The sequence below is a fragment of the Phoxinus phoxinus genome, assembly GCF_949152265.1.
Source record: "Phoxinus phoxinus genome assembly, chromosome: 1".
Classification (NCBI taxonomy): Eukaryota; Metazoa; Chordata; class Actinopteri; order Cypriniformes; family Leuciscidae; genus Phoxinus; species Phoxinus phoxinus.
Genome location: NC_136876.1, coordinates 28730084 through 28749451, shown reverse-complemented (window position 1 = coordinate 28749451; position 19368 = coordinate 28730084). Strand labels below are relative to the sequence as shown.

The 19368-nt window shown below is 37.0% G+C and overlaps 3 protein-coding genes and 1 long non-coding RNA gene across 5 annotated transcripts in view; 2 read left to right on the top strand and 2 right to left on the bottom strand.

Annotated features, from left to right (window-relative positions):
* Positions 1-626: 626 nt before the first annotated feature.
* LOC307009270 (protein unc-119 homolog B-like) lies at positions 627-3270 on the bottom strand. The gene is made up of 5 exons (XM_079632916.1): positions 2863-3270; positions 2653-2766; positions 1433-1523; positions 1140-1312; positions 627-1045 (listed from the first exon to the last, which is right to left on the bottom strand). Exons 1-5 carry the CDS (start codon positions 3137-3139, stop codon positions 912-914), a joined length of 789 nt encoding a protein of 262 aa, XP_079489042.1. The 5' UTR covers positions 3140-3270; the 3' UTR covers positions 627-911.
* Positions 3271-6392: 3122 nt separating this feature from the next.
* The window catches only part of LOC307009290, a 22635-nt gene continuing 9659 nt past the window's right edge, over positions 6393-19368 (bottom strand). The window contains exons 2-3 of the long non-coding RNA XR_013799982.1: positions 7204-7296; positions 6393-7079 (exon numbers count right to left, since the gene is read on the bottom strand). This is a non-coding gene — a long non-coding RNA (uncharacterized lncRNA). The remainder of the gene's footprint in view (positions 7080-7203; positions 7297-19368) is intronic.
* On the top strand, positions 7141-11008 carry LOC307009240 (uncharacterized protein). Its single transcript, XM_079632855.1, has 2 exons — positions 7141-7359; positions 8399-11008. Exon 2 carries the CDS (start codon positions 8407-8409, stop codon positions 9916-9918), a length of 1512 nt encoding a protein of 503 aa, XP_079488981.1. The 5' UTR covers positions 7141-7359; positions 8399-8406; the 3' UTR covers positions 9919-11008.
* LOC307009246 (uncharacterized protein) lies at positions 12622-16362 on the top strand. 2 transcript variants are annotated; one of them, XM_079632872.1, is made up of 2 exons: positions 12622-12964; positions 13746-16362. In XM_079632872.1, the coding sequence occupies exon 2, from the start codon at positions 14063-14065 to the stop codon at positions 15344-15346; it is 1284 nt and encodes a 427-aa protein (XP_079488998.1). In that variant the 5' UTR covers positions 12622-12964; positions 13746-14062; the 3' UTR covers positions 15347-16362. The 2 variants fall into 2 exon arrangements, with proteins under 2 accessions (XP_079488998.1, XP_079488999.1); XM_079632873.1 differs by having other exon boundaries at positions 12644-12964; positions 13750-16362.

Genomic DNA, 19368 nt, shown 5'->3' with positions numbered 1-19368 from the left:
GCAAACAACACTGAGCAGCACTGCGCCGATCATTGTGAGAAATAGTCATGCTCATTCAATATGACATCAACGGTTTGTTCGCACTCTCAAAACGGAAAAAGACGATCAAGTCACTGAGAATATTGGATGTAGCCTAGTCTTCATCCAGTCACGGTTTGTCCTGTTTCATGATTTACCCAGACGGTTTTGATTTGATAAATAGGCCTACCTCTCTCTCTCAGTAGGAGCATCCGTCTAAATATGTGACCCCATGAATGCATGTGTGATCTGATCACAGTTTGCTGTCTAAATAACCCCATGGAACTGAAAATAGGCCATAAAGAAGTGAAAAACATGTTTGAGGAGAAAGGCATATATTGTAAAACATTATGTTAGAATGATTTTTGAAGGATCATGGGACACTGAAGATGAAGTAATTATGCTGAAAATTCAGCTTTACCATCAAAATATGTATTTTAAAAAGTGGTCTCATTTCTGCAATGCTGGGGGGTAAGACCCCCTGGTAAGAGAAAAAAGTACTGTGCATTGTGTTGTGATAAAAATAGACAGGATGTTTATGAGCTGTGGTGTGAGAGAATGAAGAAAGGGAAACATTCATTGATATAAATAAATAAACCAGGCATGTTGTGGATCCTCAATATGTCTGTTTTTTTAATCATGATCAGGGCTTCCCTTTACCCTATATATTCCCAGAGTTGACAAAACATGGAATCAACAGCATGTTTCTTGTTTCACTGTTTTTTTTATTAGAGTGCAAGCAACACAACATCTCCCCAGCACAAACATCAGTAAAGTAACAAAGACATGCCTTTGTCTAGTTTATGGTTTATGAAACCAAATATACAACGCTAATCTGTATATTACCAGTCTTGCAGCCATACTGCGATTCACGTTGCCTTATTGTGAAGTGTTTAGCTCTGGTTCTCATTGAGCTCCAGCCCCTGGTTGAAGGAGTACTCTGCCTTATGATGCATTATCAGTGTGTTTTTGGCGAAGTAGAAGCTGTCTGAGCGTGTCTCAAAAGGGTGGCTGATCATCTCCTCAACTGAAAAAAACAGAACATAGTTGACATTGTACACTTAAACAACACGCAACATAAGTTCGTCCGGAAATGCATTATATGTTTGTGTGTTCCTCACTGGTGTGTGAATCCATGTCTGGTAAGCAGTAGATGTGTTCACAGGTGTTTCTGCTGTGTGGGATACAGAAACCGATCTCAAAGTCAAATGTCTTCAGCAGTAGATCCCTGAAGTAATGCCTCTCTATCAGCCGAAATTTGTTCACTGCCTTACCACCCACGGTAAACTCAAGTCTGTTCAGAAGAGAGAGAAACCGCTTTGCAAACAAACTATTTTTATGGTTATTGATTCTGATTAAATATTTAGATCTATTCTAAAGGCCCGATAGCAATCATATTAAAAATAAGACATACGTGGCTCCAATCTCCCTGAGATTTAGAAAAGCGGGACTGAAATGATACTGAATGAAACGGCCTGCATCCAGCTCTATGATATCCTTTATTTCTGTGAAGAAGAAGAGGAAGAATACATTTTATTTACACAGTGCCTTTCCACAAGCTAAAGACTTAACAGGAGAATACATTGATGCACATTCAAAGGAAACAATGCACAATAAACACACAACACCAAGTACAATTTATCGAAAATACATTTCAAACAAGTAGATTTTCAGCTGAGACTTGAAAATTAATCGAGAAGAGATATTACGAAGATAAGGGGGAAGTGGGTTTCATGGCTTGAGAGTAGTAACACAAAATGATCTTCCACCTAAAGTCGACATCTAGGAATGGACAAAAGGCCAAGTTCAGACGACCTAAGAGACCCAGTGGGTAGGTATGAGTGTATTAAATCAGAGAGGAACAGAAGCACAAGTCCATTTAAGCCTTACATTTTAGCAGGAGCGTCTTAAAATGAATGCCTGAAGCAATAAGAAGTGAATAATGTGAGCAATGCATCTGGTCAAGGTAAGGTCACTTTTTTACATACTGCAACCTTCTAGTGTGCTTCTTTTGGTAAGCCAATAAACAAGGCATTGCACTAATCCAGACGTAAGTAATTAATTAATGTACCAAAGTTTCTGCATCAGCCAGATTGAGAGAGGAACAATATTGTCCAGATGATAAAAAGAGCTTTTAACAATTGCAGCAATATGGGAACCAAGAGTCAAATAAAACAAAAAGGTTGTAGACAGAAGATGAGGGTTTAACAAGAACCCCATCTATGTCAAAATACAGATTCATTCTTTTGACTGGTGTAGTGCAGCCAATCAGCATTATTTCAAACTATTCAAATGATATATAAAATTGTCAACTGAAATAAAGCTGAAATTAAATCAAATATAAATATTGGATGAAAAGTTTAAATGAAAATGTATATAATAGTATATCAATAATACAATATATAATAATATATGAATAATACTAAGGGTGGAATACAAGACATTTTTGTAATGCTACTGCACATAATGTCCACTAGAGGGCAAATAACACATTTGACACCTCATTAGCATAAACAGTTCACTCACAATCAAAATCCGAGACATCATATACTTGGCCAAGTTATGTGTCGTTTACAAAATCACACAGCACAACAGAAAATAAGAGAATGCAATGTTGAAAACAAACTAATATACCTGTTGGGCAGTGTCGTTTTATGTCCAGAAGGACTGATCCACCTTCCAGGTCTCTTATTTTGAAGCGTGAGAAGCTAATATTGTAGACATTGTCTTCTGGGGAGCACAGGTAATCTGCACACATAACCAACAATAGTAAAGAAAAGAAAACTATTGTGCAGTAAAGCAAACAAAAACACAATTAAGCTGCTTTGTTTGCGTCGTCCTCACCGTCTGTGTATCCTGGTAGTCTGAGGACATACTGAGGGGTCACAGGGTCACCTGGCTTCCAGTCCAGCAGCACCTCCTCTTTAGCTGCAAGTCCTTCACCTGAAATAAACCCATTCCAGTCCTCCACATCCCTCTTATCCCCTCTACCCTGCATTTCAGCTATTTCCTCCTCTTCAGCGTCATCTTCCTCTTGTTCACTGTCCTCGCCTCTCTCAGAGGACAGCTCCTGCTCCATTTCTTCCTCACTCTGTAGTACTTTGACAGCCTCACTGTCCATCTACAAATCTTTGACTAATTTTCCTCGAGTGTTTCTGTCAGGTTAACTAACACAGGTTCATCTGTTGTCAGGGACTCTCTGTGATTACCCTCAGCTCTTCTCTCATAAACTGTGTCGCAGTGACTCAAACAGATTAAGGCTATCTCAAACAGCTAATCCAAGCCAATCCTCAATTAAACACGGACAATGAAAAGGACAAAATGAAAGGACAAAAGGGAATATGAGATGAACAGATAGAATTTAATGTAGATATGCAGTAAAATGAATATTTGGAGGATATAGTCATATAGAGAAAGAGATTACCAGGACTGATATGTATTAATAGAGACACAGACAACATAAAAAGTGGTGATGAAAGTGAGACGTTGATCTCACAGCTATCATAAAAGGTAGTAAAAGCTAAAATAAAAAGGTCGTCAACAGGTCTTAAAATTAGGTAAATAGAACCTCAGATGAACAACGACACATGACATATTACACCGTGTCATGGTTTATTTAACAAAAATAAGGCCAAAATGGAAAAGCCATGACAAACTAAGGGCAGCTCTTCTTTACAACGTTGCTTCAGTACATTGAGGTTTGTGGGCATCTGTTTATGCACAGCTCTCTTAAGGTCCCGCCGCAACATGTCAGTCTGGTTGAGGTCTGGACTTTGACTGGGCCAGTGCAACAATTTGGGTCTTTTCTTTTTCAGCCATTCTGTTGTAGATTTGCTGGTGTGCTTGGGATCATTGTCCAGTTGCATGACCCAATTTCAGCCAAACTTTAGCTGTCGGACAGATGACTTCACATTTGACTCTGGAATACTTTGGTACACAGAGGAATTCATGGTCGACTCAAAGGCCCTGTTTACACCTGGTATTAACATGCGTTTTGTTTGATGGGATCACAAGTAGTACATTGTGCTTGGTGCGTTTTTCGTCTTCAAACCAAACTTGGGTCTCCAGCCAAAGTTTAAATCCCGTCTGGCTAGCGCACTTCCCATAATGTCTATGCATTAAGTCAGCAGCAGGTAGGTGGTCTTTTGTGGCTGTTCGAACACATTCGACCACATGAGCGTTTACACTAATGCGTTTTTGACTACCTCTGGAATGGTCAAAAGGGGACAAGCTAAAAACATTTTAGATCCTGTTTACACCTGTATTTAGCGTTGTTTTGATAGACCAAAAACACATCTTAACACCAGGTGTCAAGTCAAGTCAGGTCACGTCACCTTCATTTATAGCACTTTTAATAATACAGATTGTTTCAAAGCAGCTTTACAGTGATAATAGGAAACTAATGTTTTGGCTGTTGAGCAGCTATAGAAGAAAGTCATTGTAAGTTTTCATTAGGTACGTTTTTAATTGATTCATTTCCATTGTAAAACTCATTAGTTATTAACTTAGCTGCTTACACAACACCGTTTTCAACTGAAAACAGAAAACTTTTAATGCATTCTGGCTGTTCATTTACACGAATACAAACTTTGAAGTAGGTTTCGAAAGCAATACTGTTATCATCTCCGTGTACTGTAACTTCAAAAATGTGAATCTGTGAAACCGTTAAAAACAGAGAGACTAATATTAGCGTAGATGCCATTTTTCTTATGATGTAACGAGTACATCAGGTGTTATGGGAAGTGTTCTCGGTTCTGGTTGACCTAATTTATGCAGCCTAATAATAATTTTACATGAATTATAGAAATTGATAATGTGTTATGTGTATGTCAGGTTAAAGAGATGTGTTTTCAGTCTAGATTTAAACTGACAGTGTGTCTGCTTCCCGAACAAAGCTAGGAAATCTGTTCCAAAGTTTAAGTGCTAAATAGGAAAAGGATCTACCGCCTGCAGTTGATTTTGATATTCTAGGTATTATCAACTGGCCAGAATTGTGAGAATGCGAGATATATTTTTAAGATGGAAGAATGCGGTTTTATAGATGATACAAACGTGGCTTTCAAATGAAAGATTGGTATCAAAGAGCACAGCCAGGTTCCTAACCAACAACAAGACTTGACATTAAGTGTTAGAAAGTATTCTAGGTTATTACATGCAGGTGTTTTTGGTCTAATAATTAAAATCTCTGTTTTGTTTTTTAAAATTAAGTAGTAGGAAATTACTAGTTATCCAATTGTTTATATCAGCTATGCATTCCATTAATTTTGTGAATTGGAAAGTTTCGTCAGGGTGCGAAAGAAATATAGAGCATCAGTATCATCAGCTTAACAGTGAAAGCTAATGCCATGCTTCCTAATGATATCTCCCAGTCCCAAGGGTAGCATGTACAGGGAAAAAACAAAGCAACGGCCCTCCAACTGAGCATTGCGGTACTCCATACTGACCTTGTGATTAATGACATCTCTTCATTTACTGCTACAAACTGATAACGGTCAGATAAGTATGATGCAATTTCATTAATGCCAACATCATTTTTGAGTCTATTCAAAAGAATGTTGTGGTCGATGGTATCAAATGCAACACAAAGATCCAGTAACACTCTCGTTATACTTGTTCAGTCTATTTCTAATTGTACTGCCATGAACTTTAACATTTAACATGCTAATTGAGGCCTGTAGTGTCTGAGGTGTAGTTCTTTGTTGTTTGCCTTTTCTCTGATCACTGTATGGTCTGACCTTGGAGTGAATCTGCTGGGACATCCACTCCTGGGAAGATTGGCAACTGTTTTGAATGTTTTCCACTTAATCTTCCTCACTGTAGAATAATGAACTTCAGATTGTTTGGAAATGGCCTTGTTACCCCTCCTAGATTGATGGACAGCAACGATTGGTTCTCTAAGATCATTGCTGATGTCTTTCCTCCTCTGCAATGTGTTAACACACACCTGAATGCTCCGGAGCAGCAAACTCTTTTATAGAGGTGATCACACTTGGTGATGATCAGTTAATCAAAGACATTTGATTACCAGCGCCTGCCTGACTGCTACTCACCCTCTTCATTCCTATGGAAGCAGTAAGGGTGTACTCTGTCACACATGGCTTCTTGTTTTGGCCAATGTTAAATAAACCATGATACGATGTAATGTTGTTCATCTGAGAATGTAGGCTATTTACCTAATGTTAAGCCAAAGATCAGATGATTTTCTATTATGTCCCAATACTTAACCATAGAATTCAAAGGTGTGTCCTTTGTTCATACTGTATGACTGCAAATATCAGAAGTGGCTCTCAACTAGTGGGTCACGGCTGGCAAAAATAATGCTAAATGAAAATAATGCTGTTCAAAACTTTGGGGTCAGCGATTTTTTTTTTTTTAAAGAAATTAAAATTTTATTAGGCAAGGATGCATCAATTGATGTCATTATACATTTTTATATTTCATAATATAATATTTTTGACTGTATGTTTTTATTAAATAAATGAAGCCTTGGTAAGCATAAGAGACTTTCAAAAACAAAAACAAAATCTTACTGAGCCTAAACATATTCCTGTATATCAAAGGCTGTGCGTCCAATTTAAATCAACAGTATTTTGAAACAACTGCATCTGTCACTTTGTACAGGTTAGTCAAATTAGGGAGATATCATCATGGAAAAGTATAATAACGTAACAGAACACCATGAAGAAATTTACACATAAAAGAAAAACTACCAAGAAAATATGACCTAGACTACACTAAATATAGATTGACTTGCAATAAACATAAAACATGGCATTTGGCATGTGTTTTTGTGTACAATACCGGCTTTGTGTAGTAATATTAATAAATATTAATGTTAGATATTTATTAATATATTGATGTACTTTTTTTTTTTTTTTACTTTTTTGAAGAAAAGAAAAAAACCTAGGTTCCTCCCATTTGTGTGTCAAAATGTGCATTGGTGGGGCGTACCTAGAAGCACTGGTGTACAGGCCAAAACTCTAGTGACATCTGTGCCATCTCGTCAAAACAGTACTGTGGTGAGTCTGCGTCCTCATTAGAGTGATGTGCAGTTGATCAATCTGAATGTAATATGAGTCAACAGGATGTGTTCAAATATCTGCTCTTTATTTGCTTCCACAGCAGCACTGATGTAGGGAAGAGGTGGAGCCACTCAACCACATCCTCTTCACCCGAACCTCTCACCTCATCGCACTGTTGGCATGGTGATCAAACTGTCATTTCCTCACGTCACTTCAAAGTTTCAGCTAGGGGAGAGAAGTATCCCAGAAGGCACCACTGCACAAACGAAGAAATCACAGTGTGTCAGGAAGAGGCAACGTGATGAGTTCTGAACATCAGGTAGAGTTTATTTGTTTCTGTCAGTTTATTAAACCTAAACGAGAAGTAATACAGACATAGCTTGTTTTCGAGTTCTCGTTTGTTTTTAGAGAAGTAACGTTACATGTGCAGTGTGGATTTTATGGTGCTTCGTGCGTTGTGTGTTCGTTGTAGGCCTGGAGTGTTTATAGTCGGGGAAGTCAAATTAAATCTAAAGAACTACGTTATTTGGCAGTAGCTATTAGTATTGGAAATTCACAGGGAAAAATGGCAACATTTCAAATATTACAAGGTGGGAAAAACGTGCTGGGAAACAACTTATTTATGCACTGACTGGCACACCAAGATACTGATCTAACAAAACATAAAACCAATTGAATTTGGTGTGTGTGTGTTTTATTTTTTTTTGCTGAGGCAATATATTCAATTGTTTTTTTTTTACAGTGATTACAAAAACAAATACGTAAATTAATTAATAGTGTTACACAATTCTATGCTAGCCTCTAACGGCATCAATTACAGTGTGTGGTAACACTTTAAAATAAGGTTCAACTTATGAATATACAACAAAACATTGTGAACTAACAATACTTTTATATTATATTTATTAAAATATATATGCATACACACACACTACTGTTAAAAAGTTTGGGGTCAGATTGATTTTATTTTTTGAAAGAAATGAACACTTATTTTCATCAAGGATGCATTAAATTGATCAAAAGTGAAGGTAAAGACATTTATGTTGCCAAAGATTTCTATTTTAAATAAATGTCTCTTTTCTTTTCTTTTTTTTACTTTCTATTCATCAAATAATCCTGAAGAAAATATATAGCAGCACAACTGTTTTCAACATTGATAATAAGAAATGTTTCTTGAGCACCAAATCAGCATGGTAGAATGATATTCATATTTGTTAACTACAAACATTTAAGAAAAATGTAATTGTAAGTTCATGGTACTAATGCATAATGCACTGAACTTTATTGTAAGTGAATTCATTTTATTTTCAAATGTTTTTCCGTCATGGCTGTACTCATGTTGTCTCTATCTTTTACAGAAGTCACAATGGATATGACTTTACTGTCCATCACAGTGTGGTTCACTCACTTCCTCATCGCCTCAGCTCTTTATTTCAACACACTGCCAACAAAGAGTAACTACACTGAAACCACCCAAATAACTCCAGCAACAACAAAAACAAACCAAGAACCCAAGTTCCTAAGAAATGCAACACCTTTCTCACCTCTGACCACAGAAACACAGGAAAGCACAACAAATTTGCCCAGTGAAGTGCATACACAGCCAAATACAACCCCAAATGTGACGTCCACACAGGAAACAACGTCGCCGCATCAATACAACAGCAGTACTCCATCTCAGAATGGCATGATGGATGATGACGTAGGTGTTAGCAATGCTAGCAGTGTTGCTATGAGCCACACAAATACAAGTCATACAACAGTTTCCACTAACTTTGCAAGACTGACGTTACAAAATAATGAAACGGTAACAATGTCAAGTGCGAGTTACACTGATGACGGACGAACAGTTCAGACTGATGACACCTTATCAGACCTGCTCAGCAGTGTCTCAACAGTTCCCAGGAACGACAGGACAGAGAAAGAGGATGATAGAACAAAAGCAGATGGAGGAAATTATGAAACGAACTCCACCCAGGCCACATTTGCTAATACGAACGAGTCGAGAGGAACACTGAGCACTGAGGGAAGTTACAGCTTCACAAGTGAACACAGAGAGGAAACTTACGACACAGCAGCAGCAAATACAATTGGTGAAAGTGCTGCAACGGCAACAGCGAGAAACGATTGGTCAGCATCACAAAGCACAGACATTCCCATGATCACACCGGTTTACACAACAGCACAAGACCCAACAGTTACAGATGCATCTGAATATCACACCTCAATAGGTGGTGTAAATCACTCAACGACACAGCAGAATATTAACAGATTCACAAACTCTACTGCACACACAGGAAGAGAAAACATTACAGGAACAGACACACCCAGTGGTACCACCACCTATAACAACAACTCTATCATAACTGATGTCCTAACCGATGCCACAACCAACAAAACAAACAAAACTGACACAGAAAGCAAAGTTTGGCCTAAATGTTTGAACCCAAACCCAGAATCTCAGTCTCGACAATCCACACTGATGTGCTTCATCACAGTGTGGACTTTAGCAATGACTGCTACCATATTCCTAGGAATAACCATCTTCCTGTGGGTGCGTCTGTCTGTCTTTAAAAAGAAGAGGAAGCGGAGGGAGAAGGGAGGCCAGACGTGCGAGAAAGAGAGCCTTTGGGCCGACCCCAAAGCATCGGTGCAGGAGAGAGTGGAGTTCTGGTATGTCAATGGATCCACGATGGAGGCCGACAGGAAGCAGAAAGACAGAAAGAGGCAGGAGAGGATGAAGAGAAGAGGACAGGAACAGGATAGGGAGGAGAATGGGCTGTGGATTCAGCCTAAAGTGACTGTGGATGACATAACAGAGTTCTGGTACGCAAACAGGCGCGTGAAGGAGGAGAGGATGCCGGACAACGACACGTAGTTATCAACTTTGAAAGACACTACAGGAAACAGTTTGGACAGATGTACCTTCAGGCTTCTGCCAAAAACACAAGGAGATTTTGATGGAAACTTTATTTGAACAATTAAATAAGATGTTGCGTTTGTGAACCAACATGGACCTGATTTGTGGCTCAGCTGTACACTGTAAAAAATGGAACAAAACACTTCCACTTTGTCAGGCAACTACAAATATAGAACAAGAATTTATGAGATATTGGACATGAACAGCCTCTAAAGTCACGTTTATTACAGGGAAATTTGAAGTTTCCGAGTTCAGTGACCCATAAAAAAGCCAAAAGTGAGAACTGTATATGACTGTTAATTTTTATTAGTTCTTCCAACAACATCTACTGTTGTGTATATTTACGTAAATATGATGCATTATCATATTGTATTTGTATGTATTTTTAAAATAAAAATTTGACTGAAATTACAGACTCGTCAACAAGCTGACTAGATGTAGTGGATCAAATTAGGAGGTTAATGTTCAACAAATGAGACGCTGCATTTTATTCTGAATATTCTGGATATTGATTTAATATCTTCTATACATTTTGGCTTTAATAAGATTTTTCTAAGAAATAGGCAAAAATTACCTGACGTCCAATTCTTTCCAAAACAATTGAAAACGACAAACTTGTAAGTTTCAACTTCAGAAGTGGGAAGTAGGAAATTACCGATAGCACATGAAGGCAGCATTAGGTCCAACTATAACAGGCAGCTGAGCATGTTCAGTTTGATCACTGATTATGCACTTGAATAATTTGTGATTTTGGTCAAAACATGGGGACATAATGTTTGTTTACTTTTATTGTCCCCCTTGGGGGAAACTAGTTTTGTTCTACCACCCGGCACCCTAAAGCGACATCCAGAAGGCAACAATTGAAATTCTTTAAATAAGGGATGATCAAAATTTTGTAAGATTGCATGTGCCTTATTTAAAACCTGTCTATGATAAATATCAATAGGCTGGATTTGACTTACCCCTATAACTTTTCCTGCAACCTTAACAAGACTATTTAGCCTATTTCTATTTGTCAAAGTAAAATTGCCAAACCAAGCAACAATACAAAAGGAAAAAACTGATTCAATAAAAGACTGATAAAATAAAGTCATCATCTTATAACATACATTGAATGTTTTTTAAAAACAGTCTTTGTTGAAACTTAATTGCAAATGATAGATACATTTGCTTCAAAACTTTTTGTTGTCAATCACAGTTCCCAGATATTTATAATTGTCAGTCATTTCAATATCCACATCATTTATTTTTGTCAACTCTGGACTTAATGTTGACCTTCCAAAGTCAATCAACATGTCCTTAGTTTTTTCCACATTTAACTGAAGGTGGAATTTACTACATGTTACAAAGTCATCCACTACAAGACCATGCCCTTGATCCTGTTCCCGTAAGAGACTCACTATCACAGAATCATCAGCATATTTAATAATGTGCCTATTTTCGTGTGAACTGCGACAATTATTTGTATACATATAGCAAAGCTATAAGGCTAATGACAGCATACATATATGTTATTTAGAATGAATATATATTTTAGCTCTATGTACTGTTTTCGATTATATTTTGTTGTTAAAGTTGTTTTCTTCTGTGAAGTTTCTTCTAATTCTATGAGTATACACAACTTTTGTGGTGTACAGAAGTAATTCTATATAATCTTTTCAGTTTGCTCAAACGTAACACTCTTTGTTTGTCTAACTTTACTATTTTGTAGTCTTGATGCTCATATTAACTTAAAATGCAAGTTTTACTGAACTTAGATCCACAAATAAAAAACATTATTTATAAAAAAAACACATATTTATATAACTTATTATGTTTGATAAAAACACAGACATATTACTTTAATTATTAAGTTGAAACAGTATTAGTTGCCATAAGTTACTTAGAAAAGTCCTGAAGCTAAACAGTGAGATAAACAGAATAATATAGCCTACTATATAATATAAAGTGCTTTTCCTTCCTTGGAAAAGTGAAGGGACCACAGAAACTTTAACCACAGTCATTTTTGCTACACTGTTGGAAAATTCAGTCCGTTTCTGGGTTATTAAAAAAATAAATAATCCATTCCCTGATTAAAATATATAAATACCTAAAAATACACAATATTTAATATGCAACTTTTAGTGATATGTTTCGAGCAAACATTATGAAATCTCATAGTGCATCTTACTCTTGTAAAGGTAATCTAATAAATAAATATATATTGATTCCGAGGTGGTGTGTGAATCACCATTTTTTGAGAGATCTATAACGGATAATGCAAGTTTCTGTTGTGCATGAGTGGTTAAAAAGAGTGAGAGACAATGTCATGAAAAAAGTGTTAAATATACTCAGAATGAGGAAATGATAGTGATAAGTACTGTGAAGTAAAACGTCAACAGAAAGAAAAGATATCACGATATCACGTGCTTGTAAAAATGCCTAAATGAAACATTTTTACTACGATTTTCAATTAGCAAATCCTGTGTTCATTACTTGAGAAATATGAGAGGGCAGGACAGACATCTCTCAGAGAATAGTTTAACCAAACTTTACTTTAGGGACAAAATTTCTCACTTCTCTTAGTTTGCAATACCCTCCTCCACCCAACAAACACATATCGTGCACATATACACGCATACACCCAAACAGACACGATTGCACTTAACAGCATATTTGTACTGACAAACCAGAGTCAAAACCCACAGAAGTGTCAACACACCCTGAGCTTCCCATCAGGGCCTGGCTTCTCTTTTTCTACTTCAGCCTCAGATAAAAATGCACACTATATCAAGTACTTCTTAGCACGTTTTTTAATCTTTCAGCTACAGCGTCTCTCGTCCAGATGCAGGCAGTGATATGACATATTCAGAGGGAGGAGAAATGAAAGAGGGCATGGAGTGAGAGAGGAAGAGAAATGAACAGGATATAGGTATGCACTGCATGCGAGAGTGTGTCGATTTTCACATGTGCAGTTTGGTCTTGGTGGTTGGAGCTTGCAGTGACTTAACCCATAGGCATGAAGGTAAGTGGCAATTGCACTTATTCATAAAGGGATCAAACGGGAGACAAATTGTAACCAGTTTGTGGCTGTGATGTTATAAGATGCTTGAGAACAGGGAGACCACATAAAAAAAACTATGTCACGGTGACACTCAAATCACATGTAGTAACTATGGTAAATGTGCGCTGAAATAACCTGTGGACGTGTCTCTATTCTGCCCGTCAAATGAAGTGTAGCTCATCTGGTAGATAGAGCATGGTGCTAGCAACGCCAATGTCGTGGGACTCAATTCCCAAGAAAGTCAGGTTTGGATAAAAGCATCTGTCAAATGAATTAAAGTATATTCAATTTAATTTAACCTTCTAGCAATAAATAAATAAATAATTTTATAATATAGGAAAATATTATATAATAGTAAGAAATGTTTCTTGAGCAGCAAATCATCCTATTAGAATGATTCCTCAAGGATCATGTGACACTGAAGACTGGAGTAATGATGCTGAAAATTCAGCTTTGCCTCACAGGAATAAATCACATTTTAAAAGATTAGAAAAGAAATAAGTAATTTTAATTTGATATAACATTTAACAGCGTTAATATTTAACTGTATTTTTGCAGCCCTAGTGGACATAAGAGACTTCAAGAGCATTCAAAAAATCCTATGAACCCCAAACTTTAGAACTTTTTTATATATTATTTATATTTATTTTAATTTAAACCCAACAAAAAAAGAGTGATGATTTTGTGACTAACTGTCTTTTTCTTCCAATGTCTCTTTTACTTTCACATGTTTATTTCAAAGCTAGATTTGCTCGTGCTACACTGAAACAGAGACCGAGAAGAAAAAGGAAGAACAGGGGTGTGTAAAACTTTCCGGCACAGATTCACGCAAGATTACCTCTGCAGAACACCAAGCACACAGAGAACAAGAAAGAAAGAAAAAACAATGAATGTGTTCTGCCAGATACTTTCCTAATCAGTTGTTGGAGGTTTCCTACAATTTCTTTCACATTCTCAAGCCTCAAAGTGGATCTCCAAAGACATTATCAGCTCATCTAAGCAAATTTGTTTGGCACAAAGACTGAGATTGCTGACTTTTCAGGCAGTAGTGTGGGCATCATGAGGCTTGTTTTTAGCAATTTACTGTTGTATCTTGCTCTTGGAGCCTGTTTCAAGTTCACTGATGCACAAGTGTCAACAGAGACAGAGACAGATATCACCACCACAGTACCGAATAACAACGCTGTGGAGCAAATGTTCAGTTCTGAAAGCACCACTGTTGGACATGGTCATGTCTCCTCTGCTGGACCACTGCTGGACATAAATACTGTCACTGAACAGGCAAAACCAGATCAATTGAGCACCATGCTTGAAGATCCAATAGCTGTGAATACCATGCCACTTAATACTGAAACTGAACAAACAACAGCAGAATTTGCTTCTGAAATAACACCTGATCCAATAGAGCAGACCACAATGATCACCACTAATGTGCCTCCTAATGTGGAAACAAAAGAAGCTGAACAAATAACTTCAGATGCCCCAAGCACACGTCATGTTGGCTTTACTTCTTCTGAGTTGACCAGTCCTAAAGAACATCCTGCAGATGAGATCACCACAGCATCTGATACTATGTCTACTGATTCAACAGAAGCCCTCAATCCCACATCCATACCGTTTCAACTTCCTGCAGACTGGACTGCGTCTCCGTCCAACCCCATGGACACCAGCACAATAACCTCCACTGCAACTCTAACATCATCTTCACAGTTATCTCAAATTACTCCTAAAGGGCACTCACACTCGAAGTTTGATGACGAATCAGTCTCCACCCAATTTACCTCTGTCACCACCGGTGGAAAAGTCGAGCAAAGTATTTATCCCATGCAAACAAACTGGTTATTAATAATCGTGTGTGTGACCGTCATTTGTGTGCTATGTGTTGGCATGATTCTGTTCGTCCAATGGCGCAAGAAAAACGCCTCACGGACATTTGGCCCCACGTACGTGAATGGACAAAGTAAACGTTCCAAGAAGAAAAAAGGGGCGGAGGATGACGCATGGGCGGGGCCTGTGAATCTGGAGGCGGGGGTTGAATGTGACGCTGAAGTACAGGAGGGTCTTCTGTCTGATGATGGGAAAAAGGATGGAGACGATATGGTGCTCAGCACATTCGCCGCCCTGGACGAAGGTGACATGTCTAATGGTGGAGTGGGTGGGGAAGGTACTAAAGAGGCGCAGAAATGGGAGAAGCAGGAACCTCTGCTTTACATAGATGAGGATGTGGGCGAAAACAAGGCAGGAGAAACACTGGCAGAGAACAAGACACAAAAGGGAGATGACAAAAGTGAAGAGAAGGAGTTGAACGGAGGAGAAACGTTCTGTCTCACCACAGCCGTCTAATAGACTTTGTCAACGAATGAACGTTAAGGATTTAATATAATTGACCATCTTAATTACATCATGTGTATCAAACAAGGACTAAGTAATATAGATTTGTAAATATTGTTTGACCATCACAATTCATTATGAACAATGGCGCAATATATACTGATCTAAAACCCTTAAGGCCCATTCACACAGAGAACGATAACTATAAAGTACTGTATATTAGCGTCCTCACCAGCGGATGATATCATTGGATGGATGGATTCTGATTGGCTGTCAATATTTTTATCGGTCATCGGCTGGATAAAATCGTTCTGAAAGTGATTACTCATGGTAGAAACTCATGTGACCCGAAATCATGAGAGGTAGAGGAAAACATTCCACTGTAAGTTTAATTAGAATAGAAATTACATATAATTTGGTAGTAAAACAAAGTGTTACACAAAATGTTGTACATTTTATTTGTCCAAAGATGAGTAGGCTGTGTATTTTGTATAACATTTGCTACTGCTTTTTATAACTTAGCCTAAGCACAACAATTTTTAAATGGTGTTTTTTGTTACATAGGGACTACTGAAAAGACATTTAGAAGTTTATTTTAAAATGCCTTGTATAAAAAAAAAAAAAAAAAGTTATGTAAACATGTGCATTTTTGCAACACTATAAGTGTCCTTCCTATTGGGTAATGTTCGACACAAACTTACAGTCTTCATGCCTTGAACACTTGGGCCAAATACAGGAAATACGTCATGCAAGTAGACAAGTGGTCAAGGGCAAAGACTGCAAGGGTGGGTATTTGGACAGGCCCAAATATGTATGAAATCAAAAAGAAAGCCAAGCCACTTTCAAATCTAACAGCTTTTTTTCTATTGGTCAACACGGCAAATTCACATGACAAACTGAACCTATTGCAAAACTTGCATGGGGAAATCCTTCATCCTCATGTGAATTTGCAGATCACATGGATTCCTATTGAAACAACAGGATTTTGTCGACAAAATAAATAAATAAATCAGTGAGCAAATTAAACAAACTTCAAGACAAAATAATTCCTGCGTTAATTAATAATCATCATTTGTAATGTTCACTATAGATGCAGATTTTTAAAAAGTGGTAGTGCAGAAAGTAGCCTACTGTGTAATTAAAAACCTCTAAAGTACTTACATGTAAGTATAAGGGAACAACATGTAAAGTAGGGCTGTTAAACGATTAATCACGATTAATCGCATCCAAAATAAAAGTTTGTGTTTACATAATATATGTGTGTGTAGCTACGGTGTATAATTATTTTGTATATATAAATACACACACGTTCATGAATATATTCAAGAAAAATGTGTTATTTATATATTATATAAATTATATATAAATCTATATAGCCTACAGTATATATACATGCAAATATTTCTTAAATATATACAAGCATGTGTGTGTATTTAAATATATTAAATAATTATACACAGTACACACACATTTATTATGTAAACACATAATACTTTTATTTTTAAACGATTAATCGTTTAACAGCCCTAATGTAAAGTTTAGGGAATAAAGGGGTAGCAACCAGGAGAATAAAAAAATATAATATTTATACTGTAAGTATTATAGAACTAAGGGGTACTTATACTATTATGATACAACAATCACATTTGGGAGCAATTTAGCAAGAACATACACTGCGTACCTTTTTGTAATAATGGTGTACCAATACTGTACAGGCTTTTTAAAAATTACAGGGTACAATCTTTTTAACAAAAGTGCACTGAAAACTAAAACAATTGCAACTTTTGCTTAAATATTGGGGAAAGATATTCTTGTTTCATGTAGTGGTGCTTGTTATCCTCTTGTTCATGTAGTTACAGGGTAAGTGTGACATTGCGGGCCGTAAATTAAAGTGGTGCTTGTTATTACCCTCTTGATCCATGTATAGTTACAGGGTAATACAATAAAAATACTTACACAATCTAATATCACTGACTCGAAAAACCTTTATTTGAAAAATAACTTAATTCAAAACCGATTTACAACACTTCTTTTTCGTTTAAAACTGCTTTTTTTAAATCAACAATTCATTTCAAATGCTGTCTTGACAGAAAGTAGCATGTTTTGTCCCCCCTTTTTTCTCTTGCTTGGGTTCTTCCTTTTGTTCCTCTTCTTTTTCTTTCTTTCCACTAACGAATCTGAAGAAGTCGTCATGTCTCTTGCTATTCTGTATTAGCCTATGTATTAATAGAAAATGCAGTACACCCAGAAATACGTCCTCAACATTTGCTCAGCTTTTACCCTCATGCCATCCAAGATGTATTTGGCTTTCCTTCTTCAGATTAACACAAATGAAGGTTTGGAGAAAAATAAATAAATACATCTCTGGGAATACATATAAATAAATGCAAGCTCATATGTTCCTAAAAGTAGGAGCATCAAACAGCAAATACTGCAATAACTGTACTAATCCATACGACCCTAATGGATGGATCAATGTCTTCTGAAGTGAAACGATAGTTTGTAAGAAGACCAACAATGGTCCCACTTTATATTAAGTGGCTTTAAGTACTATGTACTTACATCGAGAAATAAGTACAATGTACTTATTGTGTTCATGTTTTATTGTAAAACACTTTTGCTGCTATTGCGGTGTGATACGGGTAAGGTTAGGGACAGGTGTGGTGGTATGGTTAAGTTTAAGGGTGGGTTAAGGTGTAAGGGAAGGGTCAACAGTGTAATTACAAATGTAATTACATAAATTAATTACATCTGTAATTACATGCAGGTATTTTAAAAATATACAAGTACAATGTAAAAACATGTATGTACACAATAAGTCCATTGTATTAAATTATTAATTTCAATGTAAGTACATAGTACTTAAAGCCACTTAATATAAAGTGGGACCATGATGGTATTAAACTGTACACTCGCTACAGACCAACTGTAATAAGTTGTTTTTCAAATAAGGGTTTCCGAGTCAGTGATATTAGATTGTGTGTATGTATTTTTATTGTGCTGAAGAGGTGGATTGGAATCCACTGCTTCAATGTGTATGTCTGTGTTCCCCTGTCTTGTCCCATATTTAGCAGTTCCCCGTTATGTTTAATGCCTGTTAGTCTCCCCAGGTGTCTCTGATTAGCCACACCCCCTTGTCATCTTGTTTGCCTTTGTATTTAAGCCCTGTGTCTAGTTCAGTCTTTGTGAGTTCTTGTTATTGTATGTTGGTTGTTCGGTTCCCGTGTCCTGTTGCTCTAGCCTGAGTTTGTCAAGTTTTGAGTTTAGTTAACAAAGTGTGCTGCTCGTGGATCCTGCTTCCTTTATGATTCAACCACACCGTTACAGTTTTTTTATTGTGCTGAAGGGGTGGATTGGAATCCACTTCTGCTTCAATGTATATGTAATGAGTGATTATAATCAAGGTATTAATCAATATTTTTCCTTCTAAATATCAGATGAGTTGAATGACTTCTCTGGAGATTTTACTTTGTTATAGAAGTTACCAGTGTGATAATGAACTGTTCTTTTCATGTATTCCTTAATGTCTGTATTTGATATCTACAGTGCTTGCTTATTTAGCCCGGCTTCCAGAAATGAAATATGGACTTGAAGTCCTTCAACTTGTTGAAACATATAGGGGTCATTAAAGCCAATAGTTTAAGGGACCATCTTTGTTAAAGCCTTATATTCCAGTTAGACTAAAGTGTACCTCTCCTTGAGAGAAAGAACGCATTATCTTGATGTTTTGAGAGGACTCTCCTGTTTATAGTTTATAGCCTGGCCAAATCCAACCTTGGAAAAGCTGTGTCTGTGTGTGTGTCTTTTTGGTTACAGGTTAAGGAACCACTGGCATTATTGGTGATTTGACTAAGTTGTTGTTCGGTACATCTGGCGCCCAGCAACCCAAATCTGGGACCTGGAAGGTCATGACGTGCCCAACTTCAGGGTCCGAGTCTCAGCTGCATAATCAATGTAGATATGCTTCAGTCTATTGTGGAAAATTACTATGTTTATCTTTTTCTTAGCCAATGAGAATCATTCAACCTGAAGCT

Coding starts and splice junctions, on each gene's coding strand:
- LOC307009270 (XM_079632916.1), bottom strand. CDS start 3,139: ATGGACAGTGAGGCTGTCAAAGTACTACAGAGTGAGGAAGAAATGGAG. Junction 1,524..2,652: donor AAAACGACACTGCCCAACAG/GTATATTAGTTT, acceptor TCTTCTTCACAG/AAATAAAGGATATCATAGAG. Junction 1,046..1,139: donor AGACATGGATTCACACACCA/GTGAGGAACACA, acceptor TGTTTTTTTCAG/TTGAGGAGATGATCAGCCAC.
- LOC307009240 (XM_079632855.1), top strand. CDS start 8,407: ATGGATATGACTTTACTGTCCATCACAGTGTGGTTCACTCACTTCCTC.
- LOC307009246 (XM_079632872.1), top strand. CDS start 14,063: ATGAGGCTTGTTTTTAGCAATTTACTGTTGTATCTTGCTCTTGGAGCC.